The 16,222-nt window shown below is 29.1% G+C and overlaps 2 protein-coding genes across 3 annotated transcripts; both read left to right on the top strand.

Moving 5' to 3' along the window:
- Positions 1–3,033: 3,033 nt before the first annotated feature.
- LOC132938693 (E3 ubiquitin-protein ligase RNF185-like) lies at positions 3,034–8,837 on the top strand. 2 transcript variants are annotated; one of them, XM_061005679.1, is made up of 6 exons: positions 3,034–3,305; positions 3,602–3,762; positions 5,519–5,650; positions 7,304–7,358; positions 7,429–7,537; positions 7,606–8,837. In XM_061005679.1, exons 2-6 carry the CDS (start codon positions 3,608–3,610, stop codon positions 7,701–7,703), a joined length of 549 nt encoding a protein of 182 aa, XP_060861662.1. In that variant the 5' UTR covers positions 3,034–3,305; positions 3,602–3,607; the 3' UTR covers positions 7,704–8,837. The 2 variants fall into 2 exon arrangements, with proteins under 2 accessions (XP_060861662.1, XP_060861661.1); XM_061005678.1 differs by having other exon boundaries at positions 3,037–3,257.
- Positions 8,838–9,157: 320 nt separating this feature from the next.
- On the top strand, positions 9,158–13,658 carry LOC132938692 (tRNA (uracil-5-)-methyltransferase homolog B-like). The gene is made up of 8 exons (XM_061005677.1): positions 9,158–11,808; positions 11,876–12,106; positions 12,205–12,375; positions 12,441–12,673; positions 12,755–12,966; positions 13,053–13,195; positions 13,260–13,338; positions 13,399–13,658. The coding sequence occupies exons 1-8, from the start codon at positions 11,701–11,703 to the stop codon at positions 13,611–13,613; spliced, it is 1,392 nt and encodes a 463-aa protein (XP_060861660.1). The 5' UTR covers positions 9,158–11,700; the 3' UTR covers positions 13,614–13,658.
- The last annotated feature ends 2,564 nt before the right edge of the window (positions 13,659–16,222 follow it).

Raw genomic sequence — 16,222 nt, 5'->3', positions numbered from 1 at the left:
TCACATTATTCAATAAGTTATGACTTATGAGCAATTGAAAAAAGACGCATGATGTCATTGGCCTCGGCTCCACATCTTATACTAATGCTATAAAAGTTCCTCGCTTCCAAAGACAAATAATTGAATTTTATATTTCTATTATATGTCTATACGTTCGCTTCACACAACGATTTACCAACTTAAAAATTTAATTTACATATAAATGTGTGATTTTATGTGTTAAAGATGATACAAATATCAGAATTTTAACATAATGTTTAGTTTATTAAATATTAAAAATCTGAAAAGAGATATATTTGAATTTTTATTTTATACTAGCTAATCCCGCGCACTTTGTTGACCGTAAAAATGGCGACTTTTAAAAAAATTGTGATTGTTCAACTCTTTTTGTGTGTAACTCGTTGCAGTAGAATCTAGGGAAAAAATCCCCAATGCTATACCTAATAGTACGGCTATTGGGTACAGCTGTCAAAATAATATAGTACATTTAATAATAAAAATTTATAAAATTTCAATGATAATTATTATAATATTGATAAATAGATACATACTACATATTATATTATATGATATTGCTATATAAATGTTTATTTATTTGTTTATTTATAAACGGATAGCTATACCCTTTGGTAATACAAATTAAAAGTACAGTAAGTTGAATCTCAATTTGACAAATATTATACTGAAATTTAATAATATTATATAATAGATAGGTAATAGTTGATATTTTTAAAGTTAATCGTATTCCTGTTTATGAATCCCCAACGTCTTAAATGATTTTTTAACTAAAGTTAATAATATGTTATATACTACAATAATTATCAATTAAAGTCATAAATAATAACATTATCTAGACGAAAAAAAGTAATAACACCGCAATTATTTAGGTATATTTAGTTGGAGGTAATTTCGACGACTATAATATATAAGTAACAAATTTGTTTAGATTTTACTGTAAAATAATTAAATTTAATAATCAATCATATAATATAGCTTTATAGTTTATAACCCACCCCAAAAATTATTTCTATATACGCCATTGGAGTGAATTTTAATATTTCAAAAACCGGCCAAGTACGAAGGGTTCCGTACCATCACCTATGTTGGCAACACTGCTTATATTATATATTCTAGGATTTTTAGTATTTGTTGTTATAGCGGCAACAGAAATACATAATCTGTGAACATTTTAACTTTCTAATTTTCGTGGTTCATGAGATCATAGATTAAAGGAATCCCGGAAAAAAAGTCCGGGGAAAAAAAGTCCGGTTTGATTTATTGTTTCATAAAAAATATTTAAACTTATTTAATTAATTCAAAATTAATAATATATATGATTGGTATGATCTAATATAATTTAAAACTATAAAGAATTAAAATTTCACGTCGTTATACAATCTACAGAAATAGAAGGTATTTAGGTAAGGTAGATAGAAAAAATATACTAGAATATATAATGGAAAAATCGTGTACATTAAAAGGCAATAAAGATAGCACAATTAATCTGTATTATAAGATAAAATATGAATGGAAGTTAATTTCTAAAATGCGTGAAGTGTTAGGAGTAGATAGAGCTAAAATAGCGTTACAAGAATTAGGTGGAGGGATTCCAACACCAAAAAAACGTACCGGTGAACGTTTAAAAAACTTATGTTCTAGAGTGGCCATTGACGAAATATCGGTGGAAGAATTTTTAATTAATATTGGCCATTGCATTCGAAAACGAAATAAATATTAGTTTTAAATTTTAATTATTTATAGTTTTCAATTAAATTTATATTATATATTATACATTTAGTAATTTTATTTTTTTTTAAATTAAACCGGACTTTTTTTCCGTATAATAATTTTCTTGTCGGACTTTTTTTCCGAAAAAAATTAAATCGGACTTTTTTTCCGGCTCCCAGATTAAAGAATAGCATGAGATACAGCCTGATGGCTGGTGACAGACGGACAGCGGAGCCTTTGTAAAGGTACGGTTTCCTAGCCGCGGCTAGTCGCAGCGTCGAGCCGCAACGACTGTTCTGCTATGGAACAGCATTATAGCCGCTGCGGCCAGCCGTTGCGACTATCCGCGGCCCGCGGCTAGGAAACCGTACCTTTATAGGGTCCAGTTTTAACGTACGGAAATCCTAAAAACTAAACATTATATTGAATATCTGATACTTTTATCGTCTCTTACACAAAATCGCACATTTATACGTAAACTAAATTTCAAAAATAAAACGTCTAGATTGGAACCTAAATCGTTGTGTGAAGCGAGGAACTTTTAGACGTATAAGATAGGCAAAATTACGGTTATCCGGGCCCAATGACGTCACGCGGCTATAATTCTACATCTCTTATTAATATCTCTTGGTATTTCTAAAAGTAATCATTTTTTTTTACATCGGATTTTGACCAAATCATTTAATATAGCCCACGGTTCTTTTTATCCGTGATATAGCCACAGCTACAGTAATTTAACATTAATGTGTTGTGTTGTGCGCTCCATTAAATCGAAATTCCGAGAAAATATTATTTTCTATGTAGCACCACTGCGCTTTCGTAGATTACTAACGTTTGGTTCAATATTTATGGAAAATTAGATAAATATTTAAGGGCCGTTGTTTTTTTTTTTTAACAATGTCTGGTTAAAGTTAACCGACACTTTCCCGGCCGAATTCTGCCGGTATTCGGTAATACAATCTGTTATCAGTCGGTTACTCGGTTAGCGTTAACCATGAACTAAGCTGATAGTATGTCTTAGTTCATGGGGTAACCGACATTTTACCGGTCATGGAAAATTACATTAATGTTATTACATAATAATTAATTACCACAGATCACGATGTAGGTAAAACCTAAATAATTAACGTATGTTTTACCTACATCGTGCCACAGATATATAAAACAACTCATGTCTATATCCGTGATTATTACACAGTCGTAGACAGATCAGCTGATCCAGTACCATTTCTTCTGTGCATCTGTGGTATTGAAATAGAATAATAGATAATGTTATCTAAAAACCTTGTGTATAAAATAAATAAATATGTATATTGTATAACGCATAGAAAAAAGATTGATAAATTATTTTAATATTGTTAATGTTGGCTGGTCCCCCGTTAAATTGTGTGCTATTTTATTTCCATTTCGTTCGGACTTCGGTCTGTCCGCTGTCGTCCGTCGACCATTAGTCCGTTGCCGAAGTGCATGTCCGACAAACGACATACACCATATTTAAACCATTGTAACCTGTAACGAACTTATAAAACGTAAGTCCAGTCTGAGCAAATACGTCATAATATATTCATCGTACATTCGTAAGTCTAAAAAACAATGTTACATCATTCGTCGTTAATCACATATGACGGATGAGGAGTTGTTTACGTTTGTATAGGAGATAATCGATACTATATAAAGTTATAAAATTGTGTACGTCAATCACAAACAATTATTACCATACCGTTTGTCGTTAATGTTAATTAACTGACATATATTTATTGCTGTAGGGTGTGTTTGACGTGTGTGTCTACAGTATGAAATATTACATACAACTAATGTTACAATACTATTAATTATTACATTCCAATATTAAGTCTGTTTTTGAATGTGTTAGAACGCAATGGCAACCACTAGCAACGATTCGGATTCTTCGCGAAAGAACACAGACAATAGAGAGAATGATAACAAAGATGAACAGAATAACATGTTTGAATGTAACATATGCTTGGACTATGCAAAGGATGCAGTTGTCAGTGTTTGTGGCCATTTATTTTGGTTAGTACCATTGATAAATTAATAATGCCAAGTAAATTTATAAGTTCAATTTCCCTCAGAATATTTAATTTTATTGACAAAATATTAAGTGTTTTAAAAATAGCGATTAAAATTTGGTTATTTCCCTACCTAATCTAACACATTTTCATAAACTATGAGAAACATCCAGAAAGTTAGTTCCCTTTCGCAATACATTCAGGTAAAATATATTTATAAAATATTTATTATTGGAACATAAAGTATAAATATTAGATTATTATTTATTTTTCAAAGTGGTTTCCACAACTGGTCACTAGTTTTTGTGTTCGTAATCCTTGATCACCATAGGCCACAGAATTTTCAGTTTGTTTAAACAATCACAACTTGGTATGTGTGACTCACTATTGACTAGTTAAAAAATAGTTTTTTACCTTCCCAATAAGTGAATAAAATAATCGCTAAAGAGCTAAAGTACAATATCGGTGCTGACATGATAAAAGTAAGAAACACTACATACTTTCTAAATATATCTTGTAAGTATACAATAAATTTAATAATTAAGAAAAGTACTTCAAACTATACATTCTGATAATCTGCTTGCAAAAAAATTAGAATGATTCATACAGGATGATTCTTTTATCATGAAACACTCATTATTTCAAAAAGTATTAATGTTTTTAAAAATATTTTTTTACATAGTTTCAAGTTGTTTAAAAAACAATGTTTTTATTAAAAAATTATATTTTTAAATATTTGTTATCTTTATAATTTGTTAAGTTATTTACTTTTTTGAATAACAACATAGAATTTTAATTTCATATTCCAAAGCAGAATATTTTTCTAAGTATTTTGATTCATTAAAGTCGAATTTAGGGCAAGTAGTTTATGAGTTATAAGTACCTATTTAAAGTTTAGATGGGCGGGTGGAGTAGTGGGAGGTTGCCCCGCAAAATGTTTGTCTACTACTCCGCTTGTCAAAACTTTAAATACTTATAACTCATAAACTACTTGTACTAAATTTGAATTTTAAGTATCAAAATACTTAGAAAAATATTCTGCTTAGGAATGTGAAATTAAAACTATGTTGTCATTAAAAAAAGTAAAAAAACTCGAAAATATATAAGGATAAAAAATATTTGAAAATATGATTTTTTAATAACTTGAAACTGAGTAAAAAATATTTTCAAGCCATGAACTTTTTGAAATAATGAGTGTTTCATGATAAAAGCTTGTGTATAAAAATCTAATTTATTTTACATTTGTAATATTATCATATTATATGTTAATCATGAGTAATTAGTTTTCAACCAGTTTATGGCTTGCAAGTTATATGAGCTAAAATAGTAAAAATATGCACTACAAAACTGTAAAATATATATAAAAAAAAAAAATTAGGTATATATTATTTATTAGTATAGTTAATATATTAGGTATTATAAATGACAAATGAAAAGAAATAACTGATAACTGGAGAAATAGTTGCCAATTGGTGATATGTAAATTATTGAACTAAAAAAAACCGTTATCGGTGGCTAAATATAATATTAATATTTTCACTATTTGTGAAGTTATATAATAAAACATAAACCTATGTCCAAAACATTTAACTTGCACTTTTTGCACAAAAATTAAGAAATATGTAACATTTTTATTTTTTAAACCCATCGTTGTATATAATGGATTTTTAGGCTGGGTCTGAGCTCTAGTAATTACTTTTATCCGGTAATTTAATAAATTGTTTGTAATATTTTTTTTAAACCTAAAACTAATGTTATAGCTGGCCATGCTTGCATCAATGGTTAGAAACTCGTTCTAGTCGGCAGGTATGCCCTGTATGTAAAGCTGTTATAAGTAAAGATAAAGTAATACCAATTTACGGACGTGGAAATACCAAACAAGAAGATCCCAGGTAAATTTAAATTTATATTTTTTTAACTTTAATTAGGTAATATTGATAATATAATTAAATACAACTTATTTTATTAGGATAAACTGTTATTTATAAATTAAATCTTTTATCAATGATAATTAACTACTAAACATTAACTACCTATATTTATTAAATTAAGTCTTATTATTGAAACAGGGTCGGTCCTTGTGTGGGCTGCATTATAGGTAATTATATAATAACAATAAAAAAATATTTTTTTATAAAATTCACATAGAAATATTATTTCGGCGTTTTGAGATCATAAGTGAATACATGTAAATTAATAAAAAAAATCATATTAAAATCATAATATCTATAAGATCATAGCCTATCCCCTATATATTATAATAATAGCCAATAGGAAATTAAGGCCGGTGAAAGCAAACCATTTTTAAGAGGTTAGATTTAGGAAATATTCTATTTCAGTTACTATATCATTTTACTATGATCATTAATGTGCGTAAGTTCCCCTAACATTTTATGCTAAGATTCTTGGAAATCCGTTACGTACCTACATACGCGCAGTCACACGTCACTAAATTTTGATATTAAAAAAGTTTCAACATCAAAGTCCCTAAAAGCAGAAGAAAAATTCCTTATTCTCTTTACTAAGTTATGTAGGAAATTAATTTTTGAATTTTTGTATTGTTTAATTAGTATATTAACAAATGAATTTTCTTTTTTTTTTCAAAATTCACCTTTACTTAACTGATAATAATAAAAAAAAAATCCATTTCCTACATAACCTATATAAGAGAATAAAGAATTCAAATTTAAATTGGTTTTCTGGAAGTATAATTTCTTTTCTTCCGTTTATTGGTTTAAATACACGAAAAAACTACCCGCTTCTAACAGCCTTAATGCTTGTGATATGTGTATTAAATTGTGTTATTATATAGAATATATAATAAAATATAGAATATAGTCATATACAGACAAGAAATATAATAAAATATATTTCCATAAAAGGTTTATAAAATGTAATTAACTTTTATATTTATAGTGGTTACAAAATATTTAAGGATATTTTCTGTAAATATTGAAAAATTTATTATGTTCAAACTTCAAGTTCAAGTTCGGAACTAGCTTATCTGACTCACCCAAGACTATAATAGTCATTAAATATTTAACTAATTTAGAGAAGAGACCAAACAAATGTTGAAATTGTTAATTAAGGAACACCTTATTGTATGTACCTTATTTTTTTTAGGGGGGGGGGGGGGGGTTATAATCAGTGGTGTAGTGGAGGTTCCACGGCGTGTACCCCCTTTCTAATTTTATATTTATATGTGTACCCTTAACAAAAATTGTGGTACGCAGGTTAGGTGTAGCCCCCCCCCCCCCCCCCAAGTTATATTTTTCCAATAATTAAGGTGTGTACTCATAAACTTTTAGGATTTCATCACTGGTTAGTATATTTTGCGGTTTGATTCATATTTCCCGGGCCGAAAAAATCGTTAATCCACCCCTGTCTATATCAATGCTCAGATTAATACAAACAATTTTAATTCATTATTTATAATATAAAATGTATTCATCATAGTCTATTTTAATGTTTACATGTTACTACCTAATTTTTAAAATCAAATTTATAAATTCAGTGTTTATTATTAATTTTTTTTTTGGTTTCAGAAATAAAGTGCCACCTAGACCGGCTGGTCAAAGAACTGAACCTGATGCTAATACTGTATATCAACTAATTTTATAAATATTATTTCTCACACTAATATATATATAATTTATTTAAATTTTTTCAGGGTTTTCCTGGTTTTAACTTTGGAGATGGCGGTTTCCATTTGTCATTTGGAATAGGAGCATTTCCATTTGGATTTTTAACATCGTTTAATTTCTCTGATCGTCATGGAGGTAAGTATAAATTAATAATAGTTTCATTTTTGAACTCTTACTTTCAATAATGGATTTAATTTAAATAGTTCCAGTTGGTGGTCAATTACCTCAAGACGATCATTACTTATCAAAACTTTTCTTATGGATTGCAGTAATATTTATTATTTGGCTATTGTTGGCGTGATTTACTTGTACAGTATGTTCTTTTATATTATTATTTTTATTCTATCATTCATTGAATTACTATAGTAAGCACTTCGTGGTGGCTTCTTTTTTTGTAATGATTTTTATTCAATATCTAGTTATAATTAGCTATGAAGCTTTTTAAATTAGCTTCAACTTTTATTGTCCGGTGCTTAGTATGAAATCCTTACTGTGATTTTTAGTCTCATTATTTTTTTATGATACAAAAAACTTATATTATAATTTAATAATAAACTTTTAACAGTTTGACAAATATTTGACCATGGTGTCGTTATGAATATTCTTGGAGCAAACAATGATTTAATTAGCTCTTTTTTTTTTTAAACTATACTAAATTTTAAAACAAAATTAATTTGTATATTCTATTATGTTATTATAACTGATCAAAATTATTTTCAATTTCACAGTCTAATACTAAGTGTATTTAATTAATATTTATGAATATTGTTTTATTAATTATAATGATTTATTTATGATGGTTTTGTTTTGAGTTAATTTTAATATTATAATGATTCTCTATGATTTGTTGTGTTAAAACGGTATTCGTTTTTTTTTATTGTATTCGTCCCATTTATAATTATAAGATTATTCTAACACATTCTGTTTACTGTTATCCATTTCACCCACACCTATTTAATTGTTAATATAATTTTTTTTCTCTATTTACTTGACTCCTAATTCAATCAACCATAAAAAAAACACTTAAGATTAGATAGGCTACAATAAAACTATTGTTAAACATATGAATATTTAAATATTTGATCATGAATTTTTTTTGATTGGTCTACCATCACCTTTAGAAACTGAAAAAGGTTGTATACCAAATGTGTATCATTGATTACCAGTTATCAAATTAAACATTTTTATTCACAAATATCTGTGATGTGTATATTACATAACAGTATAACACTATTATATTGATAATTAATAGTTTATAAAATAATTTTTTAATCACTATTACTATAATCATTTGAAAATTGTTATCGACGTGACAATTGGTTAATCCCCAGAAATAGAATATTTAACTTATAGATCAGTTTTATATAAAAAAAATCTTGCATGATTATCGTTTGATTAATTAAAATGTTTATATAATATATTTATTTAAATTGTATTGTTGTGTTAATCAGTATTTTATATTTACATGTTCTACCCATTTTACATTGAATACTGCCATGGTTGAAGATTGAACTGTAGTTGTAGCTTCTTGATGGACTTGCTTCTGCAGGACTACACTGTCCAGTTTTAATAATTAATATTTTGTAAATATTGTACTGTCACACAAAATCATTAAAAATGATTATTAAATTATTGATATTCTAGGAGATATTATTCATTTTTCTGATGAATACATCAGAATTGTTCAAGTATGTAGAAAATCACAAAAATGATTCACTACCCTAGTGGTTTCCGGATTTTATGTATTGTTTATTACAGTTGGCGGCGCCAGGAGTGGGCTACGGCCTACCGTAAATTTTTATGGGCCACCCTGCTGGCCCACCCTGTATAATGTAATATTGTAATTTTGAAAATGTATGTCATATTTTTCTCAAGAAGTGTTGCAAATTGGTGGATATATTATGGCTTTTTCTCAGTACCATATCGAAGAGGAAGAGGGTTATTGAAGTTTTAAAAACTAGTTGGTATTACACTTGATAGTGACCTTTATTTTTTATAAACCTATAGTTGTAAGTTGTTACCACCCAGTAGCGTATGCAGGATTTTAGTTCGGTTAGGGTTTTACCTCAATAAATAATTTAGACTATTTTTTTTCTAAACGGTTTTTTATATAACAAATTATAGTTATTCTCAAATTTAGTCTACATTTACAGTGTTTAACGTGGTCATTTATAGAGTCTCTTCAGGACGTAATAAACGTGGTAATAATCGATGGACAACGATATATACCATCGATTATGGTAAACGTTTAGCATTGTTCTAAATCAGTAAAAAAAAAAACCCAAAACTATGATTATCGATGTCTTTGTCATATTCAACAATGTATCAATTAAAAATGACCAACAATTGATCTGTATGTATCAAAATTTTGGTAAACAAGATTTTTTTGCAGAAAATATAAGGGGAGTCAGAACCCTAAAATCTTACCCCTGCGTACGCCACTACTACCACCTGATAGGTAGGGCAAATTTTGTTACACCACTGGCCCTCCCTTTAAATCTGTGGCCCCAGCTTGGCTCACCCAGACAAAAAAAACCTGGTGCCACCACTGTTTTAGTAAGTTATTAATTTTATGATTTTATGATTACATATTATATTCAGTGTAGTAGTGGTTATACCCAAAACGCTAACATTTTTAAATGCATTTAGGAATAAAATAAAACAAGTATGCAGGTTATGGGTATACAATATCAATTATCAACTATAAAATATCAATATCTTAATATAAGACTATTAGAGTTTTGGAGTCATTTAAAACAAAGGATGAAGAATATATTTCAGAGGCAAAGGTAGCTCAAATAAATATGGTTTACAATTTTACAAAGCATGAACTTTGACCAATATGGCAATATCCAACAGCTACACGCGATTAAATTTACATCCTGTCATTATTACAACTTTTTAATTTTTGTATTATTTTTTGTTTTTAGCAACGTAATCAAAAATTAAAGTCCAATGCTCCCTGTAAAAAATCTTCCTCTAACTAACAATAAAAAAATACGGATATCGGACTAATCTACGAGTATTTCCTGTAAAGTGTGTTTTGATCGATATAATACGCCCTATCAACCCCCCCCCCCCTAAATAGGTATCAGGTAGTAGATTAGTGGAAAAGTATTATAATTGAGGGGCAACTAAAATATAAAATTTAATTTTCAAATTTTATAGAATTGGGGAAAATTTGAAAAACTGGCACCAGGACCCTTAATTAAAATCTATCAGTGGCGTATCCAGAAATTTTTTGGGAGAGGGAGGTGGGCTGGTAAGTACAAAAAAAAAAAAAAAATAAGTGATTAAACATTTTTTTTTTGCTAAAGAAGCTATCCAAGTTACCTTGTGCACGTTTTTTATCACTTATTTTTAAAACCACGTGCCAAAAATTAGTAAAATTAGTTTATTAAAAGCAAAACGTTAAATAAATAAAAAGGTAAGTTGTAACAAAAACGAGTGTTACCCTAAGAAGTCATACCCCCATGTGTTGTCTCCGTCTTACAAGTTCGTAACATACCAAATTTTACGTTCAGAAGAACACGTGTAGCTCTATTGGTTTAAAAATTAGAGTGAATTGACGTCTTATAAAATCTAAAGGTAAGATTATTATCTGGGCAACCTCATGGGCTTTTTATTACAATTTTATTTTAAAGCGAGTTATGAGTATTTTAAAATTGTAAATTGATTGTACACCTTCAAAAACTCATAACTCTCTTTAAAATGAAAATATAATAAAAAGCTCTTGAGGTTATAATATTACCTTTAGATTTTATACCAGGTCAATTCACTCTAACTCTTTTAAACTAACGGAGCTGCAGAGTACAGACAACGGTGTGTTCTGCTGAGAGTAAAATTTGCCATGTAAATGTACTTGTAAAGGTACGGTTTTCTGGCCGCAGCGACCGGTCGCACCTTACCGCTCACGGACGTGTACAGAAGCCGGCCGCAGCGGCTATAATGCTGTTCCATAGCAGACTAGCAGAGCAGACGCTGCGGCCAGCCGTTGCGACTAGCCGCGGCTAGGAAACCGTACCTTTAGGTAGGAGGGTTTACTCGATGATAGCACAGAATATACTGCAGTGTCGCAGTGATAACATATATCTTATCGAAAAGTTCAATGCTATAATCATATTCTGTGCTACAATCACGATATTATAGAAAATCCGGTCTTTTAATTTTGTATCCTGTACTCCCGACTCCGGTAGTCCACCGTTTAATTCGTGATTTTTTTGTTGTAAACACTACCTGCATATAAAAATCTCTGGGTACCTATATTTAAAATATCCTTTTGTGAAGTTTTGTTTAAAATGTTTTCACCTTATTGTAATAATAATTTACACAACATTGTAAACATTAAAAGGCCAGTATACCTGACGTACTCGTTTATTAATCATTGGATCCAAATTCGTAAAAAGGTATAGGTACTACAAATAAGTTTGTTGAATAATTTAAATTACTAACCTATAAATGATTTTTTAATAGAGTTCAGTTATTAGCAACAAAGTTGAAGTGTCCAGTACGGATATACTTACCGATGAAACCCAATTTCGTGCATTGGAAAAATCTGTGACTCCTTTATGTCGTATGCCGTATGAGAAACAATTGGTTCTGAAACAACAGTGGACAAATACTGTATGCAAAGAACTGCGCAGTCGACTTCACAATGCAAAAACCTTGATTAGACTACCTAAAGTCTTCCCTATTTCTTCATCCGTATGTGTTTTATTATTTATATACTTGTGTTATATACTTTTAATTATCTACATAGTTACCTACTCATGTTTTAAATTTTTTTATTGGGTATGTATCAGCCACAAATCAACGAATACCGTAATAAGGACGAGTTTAATTTTCGACCTGGTATTGATGGTAACCCTAAAACCCTTGGTTTTTTTGTCAGCAATCCAACTAAGGGAAATATCTATTGTGTGTCTGCCATGAATCTAATTAATATGAAGCAATCACATAAAGATATTGCTCAGGTATCTTACATTTTTGTCTTAATCACGTCTACTGGATATATTTACATACATTTTTTAATTTTAAGGTTTTTGAAGCTTTTGTTAGAAAATCTGAATTGCCCGCTAGTTATGATCATATGGATGGTGGTTTTTGGCGAGGAATCATTGTGCGGAGCAATTTAAAAGGTGACAAAATGGCCATAGTGGTTGCTAATCCTAGAGGTTATACCAATGAAATTATGTTGGATGAGCAACGTAGATTTAATGACTACTTGAAGAGTACTAATATTGATATACAATCTTTATATTTTCATCCTAGGTAATCTATTGTTGTGTATAATATCAAATATGTTAATTGAAACATCTTGTATTAAATATAGATTTTATTCAACTCGTTTAGTTTGCACACTAGAAGTTCAAAAGATTCAACATTCATTCTTGTTGATGGAGATAAATATATTTATGAGGATTTATGCAGTTTTAAGTTCAGAATATCTCCAGACTCATTTTTTCAAATTAACACGTTAGCTGCTGAAGTTTTGTACAAAGAATTGTTCAAATTAATCAATCTAACAAAGACATCTACTCTGCTAGATTTGTGTTCAGGCACTGGTATAATTTAAACAAAATACAATCATAATTGAAGGTTAATATTGACTTATTAATTAGATGTTAAACAAATTAATTTAATTTCATAGGTACAGTAAGTATAATAGGCAGTCAACACGTACAATCATGTGTTGGTATTGAATCTGTGGCACAGGCTGTTAATGACGCTAAAGAGACTGCAAAACTAAATAATATATACAATTGTGATTTCATTGAAGGAAAAGTAGAAATGGTAAATACACAAGTGTCCCGTTTACTAACAAACCAAAGCGATTCATAGTGATTTTTTGTTCAAGGTATTAAAACAAGTTTTGGATGAATTGAGCATGTCTAGTGATTTGTGTGCTGTATTAAATCCCGGTCGAGCAGGCGTGCGTAAGTTAACATAAACACATGCACCATGTTAAATGTTTTATTAATTTTCAATGTTTGTAGATCCGAAAGTCATAAATGCTATTAGAAATAATAGGTTGATCAACACTCTTGCGTATGTGTCATGTAAAGCAGACAGTCCAATAACTATGAAAAACCTTGTGGAATTAGTTGTTAACAACAAAAAATCTCGCCCTTTTACTTTGAATTCCATAAAACCAGTTGATATGTTTCCTCATACAAAACACTGTGAATTAATTTTCATGTTCAAACGTTAAATTATATACAAAATAAAAAAATGCTTAATTATATGTTAACTTACATTAATTGTTTCTAGTAAATTATTGTCATGACTGAACCACTAAACAAAGTTATTTAATGTATATAATATACGTACCTATTAATATATAAACTGCCTGGTATAAAAAAATTGAATATTGTCTTATCAAAAATTTCTGAGATCTTAATTTTGATATGGGTGTACAAAAATTAAGTTACATATTATTTAGAGATATTTCCACCAAAATACTCACAAAATACAATAGTCCTATCAACCTTGCCATGTTTTAAAAGGTTTTTGGAAGTATTCCGAAATTAAGACTTTATGTTCTGTTGCAATACTTACTTTTATATCCTCTATATCTTGAATTAATTTCAAGGAATTACCTGTTCCTATATAATTTCCTTTTAACATACTCAGTGACGAATAAAAACCATTTGGGGAATTTTTTTATGAGAAAAATTCATGACCAGAGCTGGGCACACTTTTGTAATATTGAACAAATGTAGCAGCCACTCTTCTCAGTTATAATTAATACATTTTCAATTTAAATTGCATGACAAAACCTAACAAATGATTATATGTCAATTTGTAAACTGTTAATTATTGGTTATTTTGGACTTTTTTTACATATTTTTTACCACAACATCATTCGAGAACATGAGTAATTTTTGGTTGACTTCTGACCATCTTTAAAATGCTTAAATCATTCAGAAGTCTTTGAACAACTCAAAGAGTTATCCCCAAATTAGTTTACCTGGAATAGAAATATGTTACCCACCAAGGCTAAAATGGCATTACACTACGAAACATTTAATATCCAAAAGCAATGTCAATGCAAAATAATAAATATTGTAAAAAATACTAAATATTTAGGTTTCAAAATGTGATCCAACATGAAATGGTTAGAACAAATTTTTACAGTCGCAAATAATATTAAGGAAAAATGATTTATATGATAAGAGAATATTGATATAATAATAATATAATAACATGACATACTAAAAAAGAAAGCGGCTCTGACTAATTTATCTGACATTAGTTACCCAATTTGCAATTATTGTTCTATGGTTGAACCGATCATCACATACTGAATACCTATAGGTCGAGGAGGGTCTTTTGATAACGTTCTATCCCAACTAACAAACAACCCAAAACTCATTAATACGTCAATAATCCAAAAAAATGGAGTGAATTGACCTCTTATAAAATTATTAAAGGTATGATTATTATCTAGGGCATTTCATAGGACTTTTATTTTATATTTTAATTTTAAGGCGAGTATTATGAGTTGGTATCTATTTTAAAATTGTAAATTGTTGGTACTTCTTAAAATACTTATAACTTGCTTTAAAATTAAAATATAATAATAATCTTACGTTTAAATTTCATAAGAGCTGGTCAATTCACTCTAATTTTTAAACCAACTGAGCTAAACGTGATCTGCTGAGCGTCAAATTTGTCATGTCGTGCGTGTGTCTAACTATATAAATGACTTATGTTTCTCGGTTTTTCCCAACACAAACTTATATTGATCATCTAGTCCGACACGAGATGATAATATAACACACACATCTCGCGGTGTCTATAAACGAGTATGTCGGTTTGAATTAATTTGTCTACAAAATACAAATTCCTGATCAGGATGTGTCTACGATGGTCTAAGATGTGCGATTAATATTTGTTGAAAACATCTTCGCGTACCTAAAAGCCCGAAATAAATAGTTAAAAAAAGGTTTCGCTGACAAATGTTGTAGCTATATACTGCAGTGAAAGCTAATATTATATTATTCCGCTCGGGTCGGACGAACTCAGCCACGGCACAATCTGATATCAAGCCCGGATTAAGGGGGGGAGGCAAAGGGGGTACGGTCACGGGGCCCATCTTTATCCCCAAAATATATTTTTTAACGCGTCCAATACAGTTTTAAAAAAAAAAAAATTACTGTAGGTAAATTATTATTAATAATTATGAAATAAAATTGTTCTCAATTTTATATCACGAAAAATTACTATAAATAAGGAACTATATTTGTCGACAATTTTGTTTTTTTTTTTTTTTTCGAGCATTTTAAATTACGGATTTAACTATTTAAGTATATAAAAAGGTAATTATAAGAAAAAATTAGCTCTTGTAAATTAGGTAGGTATTTCAGTTAAAAGTATTAATGCATATTATACTAAGCTTTAGAGGACTATAGTTAATAACTCAGCGAACCAAAATTGATCATTTGACTGTCAAAATGTTCAGAAAAAAAGCTTTACCAGAATCCATCAAAAAATGTAGTGGTTACCATTTGAAAAAATAAAGTTGATTTTATTATTGGTACAACTGCGTGTTTAAATATTTTGAAAATGTTACCTATAAAAAAATTGCCTGTTAAAAATAAAGAAACCAGTCTTTTTTGTTTTAACGAAATTCCATATTATCTATCCGTATAATTGTAGAGAAAAAAAACCCGCGTACAATGATATAAGATACACTCTGTATATTTTTTGTATAGTAAAAAATGATACAATAATATAAAGTCGTTAATATGTAATGATACAATTATTTTGAAGTTAAAGTCGAAAGGGGGCCCACTCGCCCACTAAGTGTATGGTGTC

Source organism: Metopolophium dirhodum, chromosome 2, assembly GCF_019925205.1.
Source record: "Metopolophium dirhodum isolate CAU chromosome 2, ASM1992520v1, whole genome shotgun sequence".
NCBI classification, from domain to species: domain Eukaryota; kingdom Metazoa; phylum Arthropoda; class Insecta; order Hemiptera; family Aphididae; genus Metopolophium; species Metopolophium dirhodum.
Note: the sequence above shows the minus strand (reverse complement) of the source record. Positions and strands in the feature narration are given on the sequence as shown.